At 42.9% G+C, this 15,904-nt stretch overlaps 1 protein-coding gene across 5 annotated transcripts in view; it reads left to right on the top strand.

Annotated features, from left to right (window-relative positions):
• LOC121592115 overlaps positions 1-10,279 on the top strand; it is a 55,118-nt gene extending 44,839 nt beyond the window's left edge. For all 5 annotated transcript variants that reach the window (XM_041913410.1, XM_041913413.1, XM_041913412.1 and 2 more), the window contains 5 exons: positions 3,668-3,720; positions 5,832-5,901; positions 5,979-6,476; positions 6,565-7,287; positions 7,376-10,279. In XM_041913410.1, coding sequence (XP_041769344.1) covers positions 3,668-3,720; positions 5,832-5,901; positions 5,979-6,476; positions 6,565-7,287; positions 7,376-7,462 — 1,431 coding nt within the window. In that variant the 3' untranslated portion in view covers positions 7,463-10,279. The remainder of the gene's footprint in view (positions 1-3,667; positions 3,721-5,831; positions 5,902-5,978; positions 6,477-6,564; positions 7,288-7,375) is intronic.
• The last annotated feature ends 5,625 nt before the right edge of the window (positions 10,280-15,904 follow it).

The following is a 15,904-nucleotide window of genomic DNA, read 5'->3' as shown; positions in this document are numbered from 1 at the left end:
ACCACCAACACAGCCTGTGTATGTACTGGAGCGTTGTCCTTGTGCTCCAGAGTAAAAAAAAGAAGAGAAATCAAGAACCTTCAGGACGAATGTCCCTTTTCGGTTCTAATGCTATACAATCTGGCCAATTACATCGCGTTCCGGAAATGGTACAAACCCACACACATACACAGAGAAGCAAAAAGTGCAATCGCTCGAGTGATGTGGGTTGGAAAACCCATTCGTCACGTGGCGCGCGTGGTCCAAAAGCCAAAAGGAAAAACGTGATGACCGCATCAATGCGAGTGGCAGCAAAAATGAATAATTGATGACGAGGAATTATTTTGCTTTTTTGACCAACTATTTCGACAGCCTGCCGAGCGTATGGACGCACCGCTTTGCTATGAAGCATAGTTACAGTTGTGGCCATAGTAAGCTATCAGAATATTTGTATTTATCAGAATTTCGGAATTGTCTTCGATCTGCTTCCGACAATTTCGGAATCGAATCCGGAAGGTAGGTCCGCCCAGCATGTTCTGGAGTCGTTCGGAGTCGTTTGGAATCGTTTCGGGTCGTTTGGAGTCGTTTGGTGTCGTTTGGAGTCGTTTGGAGTCGTTTGGAGTCGTTTGGAGTCGTTCGAAGTCGTCCAGAGTCGGTCGGAGTCAACCGGAATCAAAGTCATTCGGAGTCGGATGACTGCAGACAACTCCGAACGACTCCGGACGCCGAATCCTGGCGGAACTAGTGGATCGGATTTTACCAGAGTCGGATCGGAGTAGTGGGTGCGCTTCAAAGAATCACTAAATCACTGTTCCAAATCATCACTTCTCTGTTTCTACTGATTAGAACCATCTGGTCAAGATGCTGCAAATGAAATGCTATAAAGTCTTGGTCATGGTAAATTTAATTAGTAGTCGTCTTATCTAATAATTTTGTGAAAACCTTTTCATAGAAGGTTGTATTATATTGCTACAAAGATGTCTAAGATAAGATGTTTACGCTGATAACTTGTACGAATTATAAGTGCTACTGTCTGTTCTGTTCCTGGGAAATCAATAAACGTAAATCTGTTACTTGGAATCAATAAACGTTCAAATAGCAATTACAGGGTTTCCCACGATTTATTGGTCAGTTTCCATGATTTTTTGGTGCGTTCCCACGATTTTTTGGTCGTATCTCATAGATTTTTGGTTCGTTCCTATAATTTATTGGTATTTTCAGATTTGATATCAATACAATCGGACCAAAAAATTCTGGGAAACGGCCAAAAATCGTGGGAACGCACCAAAAAAATATGGGAACCCACCAAAAATTGATGGGAACCGACCAATAAATCGTGGGAAACCCTGTAAGTAAAACAGCATTAATGTTACATGTATAAAATTTAAAACATAAAGATTTCAATGACATTTAAAAAAAGACAAATCAATTTTAGTACATCTTTTTATTTTCTAATCTGGCTTTTCTGCTACTCTTACGACCACCACTGTCTCGTCGGAACACAATAGCTGTATTATTTTTTTTCGAAATGCAGCTTTGAAAGGCGTTGTAATTGAATTGTGTACCATTTTTCTTATCCTCCTCCGCTTGTGTAGGCATATTTTATTGCACAACCAAGCTGGGAATATATATTTGACTGTTTCGAATGGGGCGCCTAATGCTATGCGCCACTTAGTGGCTTTTCATTTGATTGGTTCTATTACTCATCGCCTCACCGGTATGGTACGGTGGAACGAACCTATTGGAAGCAGAAGAACTAAAGACCTCGGTACTACAATCTTGAAGTAAAAAGAAAGAACACACACCAACACTAAAAAGAGAACCAAAAAGGCGGCCCATCATGCACTGATGAATGTCGGCCGGACGGGTAAAAATGCACAGAATTATGCTTCATTATGTTGCCGGGACACGCGTATGACATTCGTTCGAACATTCATGTTGTTGTTTTTTTATGTGTTTACGCATTTATACTTCATAGGGCGCACACGCTTTGCTTTAATGACAGTGCTAATGGGACAGAAAGGCACGCTGTTTTGAAGTGGAATGATGGAACACGTGCGTAAAAATTTTCAAACGCCCAATAAAACCTTCCTTTTTGCGTCCAGTCTCTTCTCTCTCTCTCTCTCTCTCTCTCTCTCTCTCGCTTTCTCTCTCTCTCTTTCATACGATGAAGGCCTAAGCTATACCCGAGTTAGGTCGATTTTTCTATCGTCAGCATGAGTGTAAACGTTGTGGCGGTGGCTAGTGAGAATGCTCGAGAAACGGGCTAGTCATTCATGGTAAGGTTTTGTTCCATCTTCAGCACAGAAACATAAAATCACAGCCAATACAACATTCCCAGCTGTCCCGATCGGTAGTGGTTTTTATATTTAGGGTTGAGCAGCTTCTGCAAAAGGGTACAAAACCTTCGGGTTTTTTCTTCCTCTTCTGTTGCTAATCAATCAGAGATTCTCTCTTAATGATTGGACGTTTCTGTTGAATGGTGTTTACTGTGTGTGTGTGCAAATAATTGGCGAAAGGTTTCCGATGCTGATGTTGGTTTTTTTTTCACCCGCCCTTTCTTCGCTTAATCGGAAGGTCGCATCAGAAGCAGAAGAAGCGCTCGTAAATCTGTTCGACTTCAGCGTAAAACTGAGCACAAAGTAAAGCACATCCAGGAAATATATAGAACATAAAAGTGAAAGGAACAGCTTGAAAGGATCCTTTTTTTCATGGACACACCTCCCCACGATACATTGTGTAAATCGGGAATACGGTTTGGAATTTTACACAGCCCAGTTGTGCAGCGGAAAGAACAATTTCAGGGCTTTTACGTTTTCCCACCATAAAGGGGCTCCGCAGTTGCCTCGGTTCTAATTTAACGGATAATTCAACGAATGGGTCGCCCGTGAGTTCTCACTATCACTAACACTGCACAGGACGTCAACGTTGTCACAACGAATGCTCCAACAAAAACGAAGGGCAGAAACAGGCGCTCCATTCTTGTGGAGCGGTGGCACATGACGATGACGGCAATGATGATGATGATGCTGATGGCGATGGAGGCGACGATGAGGAGGGTGTTTGGCAGTGTGTCGGCCTGCGCAAAGATGACTTCCGAATGGCTCTTGTGTCTTTGTGATGAAGTTTTCCTTCCTGGAGTGAATTTAAATTCTTCCCCCAATTTCCCCCCGAGCCCCCAAAACCGCTCCACGCTACTTCCGTTCGCTATGGGACGCGGTTTCGTTGGGTAGTTGCTGTTTTCTGTTGGTGTATGTGCGGATGTAGTGTTGAGGACTGGGGGTAGGATTGCGATTGAATTTCCCTTCATGTCACCAAGGGCTACGATGTGATGCGATGCTGCTGCCTAACTGACGCCGGTTGTTTTTATTCCATTTTGAAGCTTGCGCGGCCGATACCGTGTGACACTTTGTTTGGGTTTTAATTGAATGCGAAAGTTTTCTCCACTCCTCCAAGCCCATGACCCCCGCGTCCCGTAGGTGGACGGCGCATTCCATTTCCGACGTTTGAAAATGAGCTGGACCGTTTTGAGCTCGGCAAAGTGAAATGAAAGCACGGGATGCGAATTCAACGTCCGCTCAAAATAGGCTCCCAGTAGAAGTGTAGTTGTGTCGTTGGATTTATTTACTTTCATTATATTTCACGATAACTTGCTAATAATGTACCCTTTTTGTGTTCTCTTTTGCAGAGCCAATGCAACTCGCCAACATTGGAAAAGGAGATAAAGGAGCATTTAGAAGTGTAAGTACAATGCATCTCCCTCGTATCCCTTTACACAATTAAGTATGTATTAAGTTTGGTGAAACGAAACCTTTTATATTTGAATACGCTAATTTTTTGGTAAACTGTTGAATAATCAATTCATGCGTGAGTGAATCAAAATTGTAAAAATAAATAGAAACAATTTCAGCACCGCTCCGAGGCGTATCTTCCGGTGTCAAACGGTCTCGCCGCAAGCAGCGCGTACACTTTATAAATAAGCGCAGCAGCGCACCCCTTTTGTATTTATTAAAATAAAAAACAATATATGTGTATTTACTAACAAAACCTGCGCTGCATAAATACGGGACAGATGCAGGAGTGTGCCGACACTGGTGGCAGTATTACGCGTGTTTCTCCCGTGTGGGAGGGGGTTTTACTCACCCCTCCCCGCCTCCTAGCCGAGCGGACAGCAACAAGCCGAAAAAACGTGCAAATATTTGCTTTTCCCTTTTTTCTTTGTTCTTGCGTTGCGTTGCGATAATAAGTTGTCTAAATATGAAAATCCCAGCTGCGTAGCTGTCGAAGGTGAGCTGCGGGGGAAAAAGGAAAAGAAGCAAAGGCTGTGTGGGCTCGCCACAAGAAAAGCGACACTCCCCCCTCCGCACCCACAAGACAAACGGGAACACACAAAACGATAGCGAAAACGTTGCTGCTTGTTTTGCTGTGTGTGTCTGGGTGTATTTGCTTGATCCAACGGCGAAGCAGCGCGGCTTTATTTTGTCAACCGATTCACACACCGAAGCATCAGACACCGCCAGGTACCCGAAAGGGCGTTCGAGATGGCCCCCGAGGAAATGAATGAATTTTCCTTGTTTGGAGAAGCTGGTTTTCGTCGTCAAAAGTCAACGACGGAAAGGGAAACCTCTACCTGTCGCCTAGGGAAGCTTCGTTGGAAATGGGAAGATGTTGGGGGTTGTGGGTTTACCCGTTTAACCTAGGATTTTAATAGAGGGATTTGAACGCCAATGGGGGGACTGCGAGGATGCTGCAAGAAGCAGTGTGGGGATCGTGAAGCGAGCGGTGTGGAGGTGGTTTGAGATTTATGTTCTCACAGTAAAGGAAAGGAAAATTTCCGTCTTTTTGGGAAACTTTTTACCAGGAAAGACGCATTTCTTGAAGACCCATTTATGATGGTTTGGGCCGTAGTGTAACGATTAGAAAAAGGATTCTAGGTAGACATGATGATCGAGGGGACGGGATAGGAAATACCTACCATCATCGTCATCACCATAGCGGCATCGTGTACGCGGTAGAACCCTTTTTGCGCTTCTGCTCTTTGTTTGCCGACCGAACGGGCACGGGCACGGTCTTGCGCTTTCGGTTTCCGCATGGCAGAGTGGCAGTATGCAGTAGCAATCTTTTCGACAAATATATGCCAATCTCACTTCTCGAGCAGAACCACCTGAGCCGAGAACCGATCAAGATGCACGCACGCACCGTTGCGAGTTGAAGGTTGCTATGGCAGAGATTTCACTCTGTGGCTGTCTACCCACGTCCCGGTCGTTCCTTAAATTCCATGCCTCACACCCACGAGCATATAATCCAGTTTTTGGTGAAGGAGCATGAATTTTTTATCGATTTAAAAGTTCCTCCCGTTCGTTGCCTCTGGCACTGTTGGCCGGAAACTTTCCCTGCCCGTGGAAGGAATTAGTTGAATCCGTGTTTGTTTTTACATCCCCGGAGGAAATTAGGGTTTGTTTAAATGTTACATTTTAGCCGAACAGATACTCTTAATTCCTCATCAAGCAGAGGGTTATGGGAGAGCTGCTTCCTCCCTGCTATCGGGTCGATAGGTAGTATGAGCATCGCTCCATAAACGCACGCTCTCCGCTCGGAAGTTTAAATTCGTTCGTTGGTGGTGTTTGCGGCGGTGTAGTTCGGGTATCCACAGTAACCGACCCTTTTTAGGGATTTACCGTAGTACGCGCTAATCCCGAACCGCCCAAACTCTTAACGGTTCGGGTTGAAGAAGGAGGGTTTTCTTACTCTGCGATATGATCCAAGAGCATACACTCACGCACAAACACACCCTAAGAAGTTATATTGATGTTGTTAAACTAATGCTTCCGTTGCCCATTTTCGATTTCCAGTATGAGCAAAGCGATGAGGACAAAGGATCGAAAATCGATGCAAGTGTGCCGAGAGCATAAAACACTGCAGGTACGTAAGTGGCGCAGCGAGAGTGGCGGTACTAGGCAGGTACTAATAAATCGGTTCACTCTTGCATCGATCCGCAGGTACGCTTTCAGAAGCAGGAAAACAGCCTGATGGCGCTGCAGAACGAGAACAAATCGCTACACCAAAGAGTACGGCAGTACGAAACATGCCTGGACGACATCATGCGCAAGGTGGTGGATGCGCTGGTGGCCGAGGACAGCCTGCGGGACGAGGTGGCAATACTGAAGGGCCGGGTGCGGGATCTGGAGGCACAAAATGCGGCCCTCGTCACCACGCACGCCAGCCCGGCCAAGAGTCGCGACGAGGGCTACTGCACGATGAGCTCGGGCCAGCCGCAACCGCCGGCGGAGGGCCACCTGGAGGAGCTGCCGGAGGAGCCGGAACAGTGGCTAATGTCGGCGGAACCGTGCACCGCGGACATGGAGGACTGGAGCATGTCGCAGGAGGAGCTGGTGACGGCGCTGGACGAGGAAAACCACGAGTGGATCTGGAACTCCAACTTTCTGACGTCGGCAGAAACACAGACTGAAGAAATAACCGCCCTGCTGCACGACCAGGTACGCGAACGGCGATTGTTACGGACGGCAACCCGTTACGTCCTCCTCCAACAATAGCCATCACTCATTCTGGTTTCTATACTTGCAGATTATATACTCAGAAGATGAGGAGGTAACGTGTACGAACTTCACGCGTGACTTTTATCGACTAGTCAGCTTCACGTCCGGCAGTACGCGCAGCTTGCATTCACCGATGGCGGCTGGCGGCACGGTCGGCGAGAGCGGAGATCTGAGCGGGAGCGAGCTGAAGGAAGCAAGCAGCAAGAACGGTAGCAACACCGCCACGCGCGGGGCTCGCCGAACAGCCAAAGGAGGAGCGGCGTGCGACAGCAGCGACGAGGATGATGCCAACGGCAGCCGATCCCAAAGTCCAACGCCGAGCGAAGGTGGCCGGGCCCAGGTACTCAGCTGCTCGTCCAGCGAATCGAGCGATGCACTAACGGAGAAGCTACAGCTGCCCGCATCGGCGTCGTCCATGTCGTGCAGTGCAAGCACCACCATCGATGAGGAGGATGAAGTAGTGTTGCGGAGCAACCCGGCACCGAAGAAGGGTGCCCAATCGCTGCCTGAATCACCGAATCGCCGCTACATGGGCAAGCAGCAGGCCGATGCTGTAGCAATCAACCCGCCGCTCTCGCTCAACACGGCCGACCTGCTGCAGGATGTACTGATCACGTGCCACAATCAGCTAAACGGAAAGGCGGCCACGAAACAGGAAAGCACGGCAGCCGCACGGTCCCAATCGCCCGCATCGGCTACGTGGCGAAGAAGCACTGGATGGAGGCGGGTTCAGCGTGGCAACGGTGTCCACGTAAGTAGCGCCCGGAACTAACACACCGGGTGAGTTGTGTTTGCGCATTGCGCTGAATGTTTGCCTTTCTGTTTTTTACCTTTTGCAGGAAACGCACATCCCCGTCCCGATCGGAGCGAAGGATCGGTTAAAATCGCCTCCGCCGGTGCCGATCCGCCGGACCTTCGCCAGCTAGCCGAATGTCCATCGCAGCCATTAACAACGGTGTTTCGCTAATTTACCTAGCAGGGGGTGTAGGTGTAACAGCTGGGGTCTAACCGTACAACTGGTGCTCGTTGCGCACAAGTCCCAAACATGCCCAAGACTTATAAATAATGTCGAATTAATCAGGTTATGAAAAGCAAGCGTTTTACAACACAGCGTTGTGCACACTAATATACACCATGGTAGTAGTACCGGTTGGGTTTCGTTTTCGCCAGACATTGCAAGCAATAGTGTTACGTCTCGAAACTATGTGGAGTTAGACAGGACATTAAGAAAGCACACATCCTCACAAATACTTACTAAAATTATACAGTTATACACGAAAACCATGTAACACCTTTATAGTTAGAGTGAAGGAAGAAGCAAACACTAACAGGGCATACTAACCGCTTAACGTAGCAGTCGCGTTAAGGGCTACGTTAAATGATCCCTCACAAACAAAAAACGTCGTTGAAGCAAGTAGAAGAAAGCAGAGGAAAGAAAAAAAGAACTCTAGATTGTAAGATAACAACATTTGTGATAATACGTTTAAAAACATACAACAACTCAAAACAAAGAGAAGAAGCAAATGAGGCGCAACCTTCGCGATGCAAGCGCTGCGCCAAAATCGTACTGATAAATGACGGCAACGACACACTCACTGATACGCCTCATACATAAACTGCCACCAGACAAGGTCGTCTAAACCTCATCCACACAGAAGCTGGCGTATGCAGTGAACTATATTCTCTATATTGATAATAGGCGGAGCAGGGTAGCGCTTGGGTGGGTTTGAAACTGTTGGACAATAAGAATTTTTGCAGCATTTCTCTCGCCGCATGAGGGTTTGGCGTGAGGATGGAGACACACTCAGTAAATACTATCCCCCAGCGGAACCGAAATCAACTAAAAAGAGGTTGTGAGCGAATGAAAGTAATGCCACAAAAGAGTACGGAATCTATACAACTTTACTTTGTTGTTCGAATGCGTGCGGATGATCAGAACTCAGAACTATTTCTTATAAGCGATAATCGTAGTCGATCGATCGGTGATTGATATACTACGTGTTGCAAAACCTATGGAGAAGAATGCAATCGTTCGTTCTGGAGATGATGATAATAGCAAAGAGCACGCTAAACGAATGCTAGCTTCCTTTTTTGTAGACATTACTGGTCTGAGTTGAATTGGTAATATTTTACAGATAAGTAAAAGGCAACGTTTGCTACTTCAACAGTTCTTTCACAATGATTTACACAACTTATTACCGCTTTCTAAATTAAATATCTACTGCGGTGAGCTTATTTAATAGATGGCTAAAAAGATGCTTTACACGCTATTTGCTTTGATGAGCATATCAGTTCATGTTGTTGAATATTTTTAATGCTGATCAATGTGATCAACCAAACGATGCGTTTCCTTTGCTCACGCATGTTGCTTACTGTTGTTTTATTTTCTTCTTCTTTTTTTTTGCAAAATGATAAGAATTTAAACGTACATCTTTTTTTTTTGCAAATCACAGCCCTCACTAATACTCCCGTTTTGGAGTTGCTGAACAACATTATCGATTGTTGTTGAAAGACAACAGGATCGCTTCGTATAGTGTTACTTGTGAGTGTTTTACGTGAACCGTATGTAATATCAGCCAACTTCGCATGTCTGTAGCATTTCTACCGTCTTCTCGCTTCATATCTTACCGTTGTCTATACATAATAGTTGCGATGAGTTTTATTGCACGAATTTGCTTAGCCGCAAAACAACGTAGGAAACAGTAATAGAAGGTGAGTGCAGGGAATGGGTTGCCACACGAAACGCAACGGGATGGAATGGAGAATGAACACAGATGAAAACAACACGAAAGGTACAAAATGGAATGAGCTCTGGTATGTGTGTTGGGTGTTGCAATTACTATAGACAAGAACGTAACTAGAAGATATGATAGAGAGGTATTGGGTCCGTTACGGAAGAGTGTAGCCATGTTAAAGCAGATTAGAAATCAACCAAAATCAAACAATTCTCTTTACCATTTACTCTACAAACTGCATTTCCGTTAACAGAGCGTATCGTCCTTACACTTGTTCTTAGTAGTCACTATCCAATTCGTATTCACTCAGTACTGTGGTCCCTGCCTGTGGGTCTAAATATTTTACTGTGTTACCTAGGGCATAACCAATAACATTGCATGTGTCGTTGTGTAGAAGAGTGTCGTTCAGAATAAAAACAAGTTTGGTACGTGGACATCCTAGATAGAGTGACGGGGGGTAGATTACACGTAAGGTACTCGCGATGATTCGCTAGGCGGACCCAGCATTATACACACACACACAGCTAGTAGCATTACTGTTTGTTTTGTGACTGTGGAGGTGTTCGAAATATCATCAATCACTCATGCACACATCATAACGGAGGTGGAGAGTAGCGTTATTTTCTTCTTCTTGTCAGCAGGTTGTACATGTACTATAATTTCTCCTTGTATACATACTAAACGTTGAAAACCGTACTGAGACGACGCAATGCATTATACACTATTTACTTTTGTAATAGGTTCATATATATATATACACATATAAGTATCTGCTAGAGGGACTTTTACTATTTATATCGAACTTCATAATACGCCGCACTACGAGTAGGGTGTGGAATATAACATGTCCGGGTACGTTGGTAGAACGTGCAGACATTTGTAGAACGTGAGCGTGTCTGCCACAGATACACTGTGGACACATAGAATGGCCTTCGCCGACCGAAGAAAGAGTAGAGTTTGGGAAAACGATTCAAAATAGTAATATTAAAACTTTTTCAAACTAATCAATCAATCTGTGTGGTATATTTGTTTCTTATTATTCTACGCTTCGTTTGTGATGACAATTTTTATTCGTTTCGATCGATGTATTTCTTGAAATGTTTAAGTTTTTTGTTATTCACTGGTGTATTCATATCTGCAATGTGTGGTAAAAAAATTAAAAATTCTGCAGTTTTTTGTTTCTGTAAATAACTGCTTCTAATTTGATGCGATTGACTCGTTGAAAAATGAGTTTGACACTCCTGTCTTGCAAAGTGCAGGAATAATTGTATGCAACTTGAGGCATACCCAAGCAGCAGTATCGTATACAATTTTGTCATGGCTCGCATTTGGTTCCCTTAATACCGTCCTTGTTAAAAAGATTAAGAATCATTGAAATTTGATACATATTCATACGTGTGATCGAGAAATACGAAAATTCTACAACACACTGAACAATACTGTGGTTAAATTAACAACTTTTTTATATAATTTAAATAATACAATTTTGAAAAATAATTGTTTTGTTTTTGTACTAATTGTTTATTTGTACCATTTTGCGTTCTAGTTACACTTAATATACATATAGATACATTTTAGATAGCTTAAATAATTCACTATTACTTAAAACCATAATAAAAAATTATATAAAGAAAAACATTCATCTCTAAATAAGTTAAATTACAAGTTAGGGAAAAATTAAACCGCATACATCAATTTCCAGAAATAATTTATAACAATTTATTTAGTTTCTATTTCGATACAGGCTGATTTCGTGAAAGGGATCATATCCGATTGTTTGTTGATACATTATTGCAATTACGTAAGACTATTGTAGTCACTGAATTTCAAAAGGTGCTTAGGCCGGAAGTTTCTTAAAGTATTGCACCAGACACTTTACTTGATTATACAAAAAAGTTTCTAGCTAATTTTTCAAAGGCAGTTAAAACTAAGCTGATATGCTTGAACTCATAACATCTTTCTTTTGCATACAATATTACTTTTGTTTAATAACTGTTTGTTTAAAATGTTGTGTTGTAAAGAATTGTTTTAAATGTTTACATTAAATAGCTTTAAATTATTTTAAAATATTTTTTAAATATTCACGTGCTTTTCTCTCCCATGGCTTGTTATATATGAAGAAACTAATGATGAACATATTTTTAAAAAATACATACATCTTGAGCGAGTAAAGTAAACGATAAAAACAATTGAAAATAGTTCGAGTCGAAGCAAAATGAAAAAAACTTCCAAATAAAAAGCAAGAAAAAAACTTCCCATTAAATCGACGCTACTATCAGAAAGTCTGAAACATCTGTGAAATTGTAAACCCTTTTTTCAACACCATGTTGATCATATTTCGTTTCCACATTGGTGAGTTTTCATTGCATTTCCGTTGGTCTTTTGCCAATCTCCGACTTTCTCATACCTAACGAAATACCACAGCAGGGGCAAGAGCAACTAGAAAAAAAACAGGAACAGCACACACCGGAACGCAGTGTAATTGTGACACTTGATTCGGCCTCCAGCAACCAAACCCGAACCGGAAACACACCATAAAACTGGGTCAATTTACAGCCTAACGTATGCTGCCCTGTGTTGCAGGCCGATGGGTCCTATTGGATTTGGAAGCTAATCAATTGTCTTCTGCTCGCTTGATTGATGAGTTCAATAACTGAGAAAATAAGGGTGCTGGAGTTCAACGAAGAAAAAAAAAGCGATCTGGTGTGACCGATGATAGAGAGAAATGAAATGGTATCCTCGCTGAAAAATCCACCACCCCACGGGCCAGTCGTCTAATAATCGTCCTTGAGCTTTAAGAGGACCTTCCGGATCCAGCATCGACCAGTGTTCAAGTGAGACGCGGGATACGCCGGATACATGAACACCCTTTAGGAGGGAAACTCACACCAACCAGCTCCGAACCCGAAGGATGGCTTTTTAACGTTCGAGAAGACATTCAACGCACGGGAGTACATTACATTAACGGTACTTGAAAACAGAGACAGAAGAGAGGCGTGTGCTTGGGTGCGCGCTCTCAGCCCATCCCTTACAAGGGGAGAAACGGTGAATTGGGGTCGTGTTTCTGGCATACGACATTACCAGTGACGGATGCTGTACGATGGATGAATCCAGTGTGGGCGACCGTTTCGAGAAGGACCCAGTATCCCCTGTCCCACGCGTGTGTACGTACGGCTTATCACACGGGTGGCTTAACAGGTTAACGTGCTAGCCGAGCAAGCTCCACTAATCAGAGACCATCCGTCCGACCGACCGAACCGCCGTACCTTGTCGAGTACCGGCGGGCTCCGGCGCTTAAGGTACACCAATGTCGCCCCTTGCCACTGCGAAGCCTTGTTTGTGTGTGTGTGTGTGTGTGTGTGTGTGTGTGCGTAGTAGGGTTGCAAATGAAAACCCCATTATGCTTTGAATTCATGTATCCATTTTCGAGTGTGCGGCTGCTGGCGTTACACGTTGTTAAAGCGGAGCCACTGCGAGAGTAAAACGAGAACAGATGAAACGATCCAAACACGGGCAACGATTAAGTAAATCAATTTAAATATGCTGCATTACCGTACGTCGTTGGTGCTTCGGGGGAATGACGACTCAATTACGGTTCAAAAAGCAAATTCGTTTTGCTTTTGTAATATTTTTCTCTCGTTATTCCTTGGAATGGGTGGGTGAAATGGGAGAGGTGCTAGTAGGCGGAGGTTGATGAATAAAAAGGGAGCATGGTGCACTGTGGTCATGTCAAAATGTACTTCTCTGATAAAAAAAACTGTTAGTGCTTAGCACGAGGTTTGAAACATCGCTTTCATAAGTTAAAAATATTACCCGTCAATATACCTATTAACAAAAATACCGCATGTAGCATATTTTTATATTTTTTCATTCATTGAATGTATGTTGTACAACATCTTCAAACACGGTATTAGTCCACATATTTAATTTCATTAATTAATATCATAAATTGAAGATGATTTTACTAACGTTATAAAAATGGACTTTAACTAGTAAAATTTCAATATCGATCCTTTCAAGCAATGTTGAGATTGTTCGGTTTTTTTGTTTGTACAATGGAAACAGTTTTCTCAGCGCAACTATAAAGCCCCCACATTAAACAATCACAATGGTAATATTTTCAACTAAATTTAACAGATACTTTTATTTGTTCATTTATTTAATAACTTGTCGGCTGAAATTTATAAACTTGTTACATTTTAATATAAGTATCGGTCAGGTAACGTCGTTATATTACAGAACGTGCTTATTTACACACTAGGAAGGCGTTCTTAAAAGTATTGATGCTTATATCATAAGTAAAAAAAAGCGAGAACTAATTAAAGCGTCTGATCATAGCTGGGAGAGGGTCGTTTGTACCGTATAGTGAGCTTCATACAATATACTGTGTACAGGGTGTTTCTGCGTCTAACTTCAGGGGACTCTAGACCTAGTAGTGCACAACGCGCTGAGTAGGGTGGTAAGTTGGATCTTCTTCTTTCTTTTTTTTTTTTGGCTCAACAACCGATGCCGGTCAAGGCCTGCCATCCCACTTGTGGGGTTGGCTTTCAGTGACTTATTGATTTCCCCCCATAGCAGGATAGTCAGTCCTACGTATGGCGGCACGGTCTATTTGGGGTTTGAACCCATGACGGGCATGTTGTTAAGTCGTACGAGTACGATGGATTGTTGGAAGTTGGATCTATCGTTCCAATTGAGACGAAGAATAGCATATCGTGTTTTTTTGTACAGTCTCGATTTGTTTTATCCCGGCATCGGTGTAAGAACACCACACTACAGAGCAGTACTCTAATATAGGTCTGACTAGGCTGCAAAACAAGGTTTTCAAACACAGTGGATCGTTAAAGTCTCACAGTCCTAATGTTCTATTTGCTCGCCCTATAATGTCGTCCAAATGTAATATAAAATCAAGCTTAGAGTCTAATACAACGAAAAGATAGCGTATTGCTGTTGGATCTATTCAATTTGGCTCCAAAAAAGCTGTAGTCGAATAGTAACGGTTTAGCTAATGCCAATACAAAACATGTTTCTATGCTCTAGTGTTAAGAAGTTTGAATACACCAGCTACAAAAACGTAGCAACAAGTGTTATAAATTTAAGCAGTCATTTACAGTTTTTACGCGAATGAACAGCTTTATATCGTCAGCATACAATAGGTAGCAATCATCTGCAAGTATGCTACATAGATCGTTTATGTAAAGTATGAACAATAATGGGCCTAGATTGCTTCCTTGTCGCACCCGAGCAACTAGAAAATTGTTTGGAGACGCAGTTTCCTTGCTTCACCTGATACTTTCTACCCGTCAGATACGATCGCAGCCATTGCAGCAACGTCGTTACAATTTTTCTAACAGTCAACCACTTTCCCAAACTCGATCGAACTCGGGAACGATCGTAGCGATTGTCAAAATGACATAAAATGGTGGTTTCCTTGGATGTTTTTTGAACATTTTGCCATATTATACGTATAACTGAGCAGCATACTAATGAAATAAATTAAAGCAACCGTTCTATCTAGGCAACTGCAGCAATCGTTCCTCTTCGATCGAGTTTGGGAAAGTGGCTGAGTATGTTGTGAGATATATTGCCGAATGCTGCCTTGAAATCGGTGTAAATGAAATCTACCTGATATCCTTCGTCCATGCTATTCACACAATCTGAAACAAATCACTATCATAGATGCATTTATTTGATTCGATCGTGTAGTGCATACATGCATTTAGTAGCATTTGATGTGTAATCAGTTCTAATGCTTTCGAGGTGGCACACAAGGAGGTGATTCCCCCGATAGCTTGATGCCTTATTTCTGTCGCCATATTTCAGACACTTTACGTTCATTCAGTGACAACTGAAATAAACGCGCTAAGAGAGGATCAAGTGTGTCACAGCATTTTTTTTAATAACAACGAAGGATTTCTATCCGGACCAGGAGAGTAACCTATTTTAAGCATATTCAAGGCTACTTTAACACTTTAACTACATAAATAAAATGTTGTAATCATTTAATACAAATACACGTATTTTTCTCAAACACATGCCAATCATTTTGTTCAAAACATAACGATCTCTTTGACGCCCAACTCTTCCTTAAAATCATGTGCTCTGTCCTCTATTATTTCCTCTTTAAATGTTTTCAAATTGTTTGATTCGCTTGCATGTTGAACTTTTCAAATATTTTTCATATGATAATTTTTAAATTTTAAGCGTGCTTCATGATTTTGCAGCTGCAACATTCACTCTTTTCTTCTCACATACGTTTGGATAAGTTTGTGTACTTTTTATATTTTGTAAAGCACATAGTTTTTTAGGATTAGCGTAAAGCACATATGTTTACACTTGTTGTCATTTTAAAGTTCACCTTTAAAGCGTATGTAGGGGGGTGTTACAAGTAACGAGCGGCCTACTCCGCGATTTTTGGTTTGGGGAGGGGAAGGAAGGGTACCAGAAGGCTATCGGTGGAAACCACAGAGTAACCTTGGTGAAAGGGTAGGAGGAAACCGAAGGCGACCAGCGGGCAAGCCACTTGATCAACCCAGGGGAAAGGGTAGGAAGGGAACCAAAAATAACAGCGCAGAACCGCAGAACACCGAAGAACGTGTGCAAGTGTCAACCTTTGGCTACCCGCTAAGGACC

This window comes from Anopheles merus, chromosome 2L, assembly GCF_017562075.2.
Source record: "Anopheles merus strain MAF chromosome 2L, AmerM5.1, whole genome shotgun sequence".
Lineage (NCBI taxonomy): Eukaryota > Metazoa > Arthropoda > Insecta > Diptera > Culicidae > Anopheles > Anopheles merus.
This window is presented reverse-complemented; position numbering and strand designations above follow the sequence as displayed.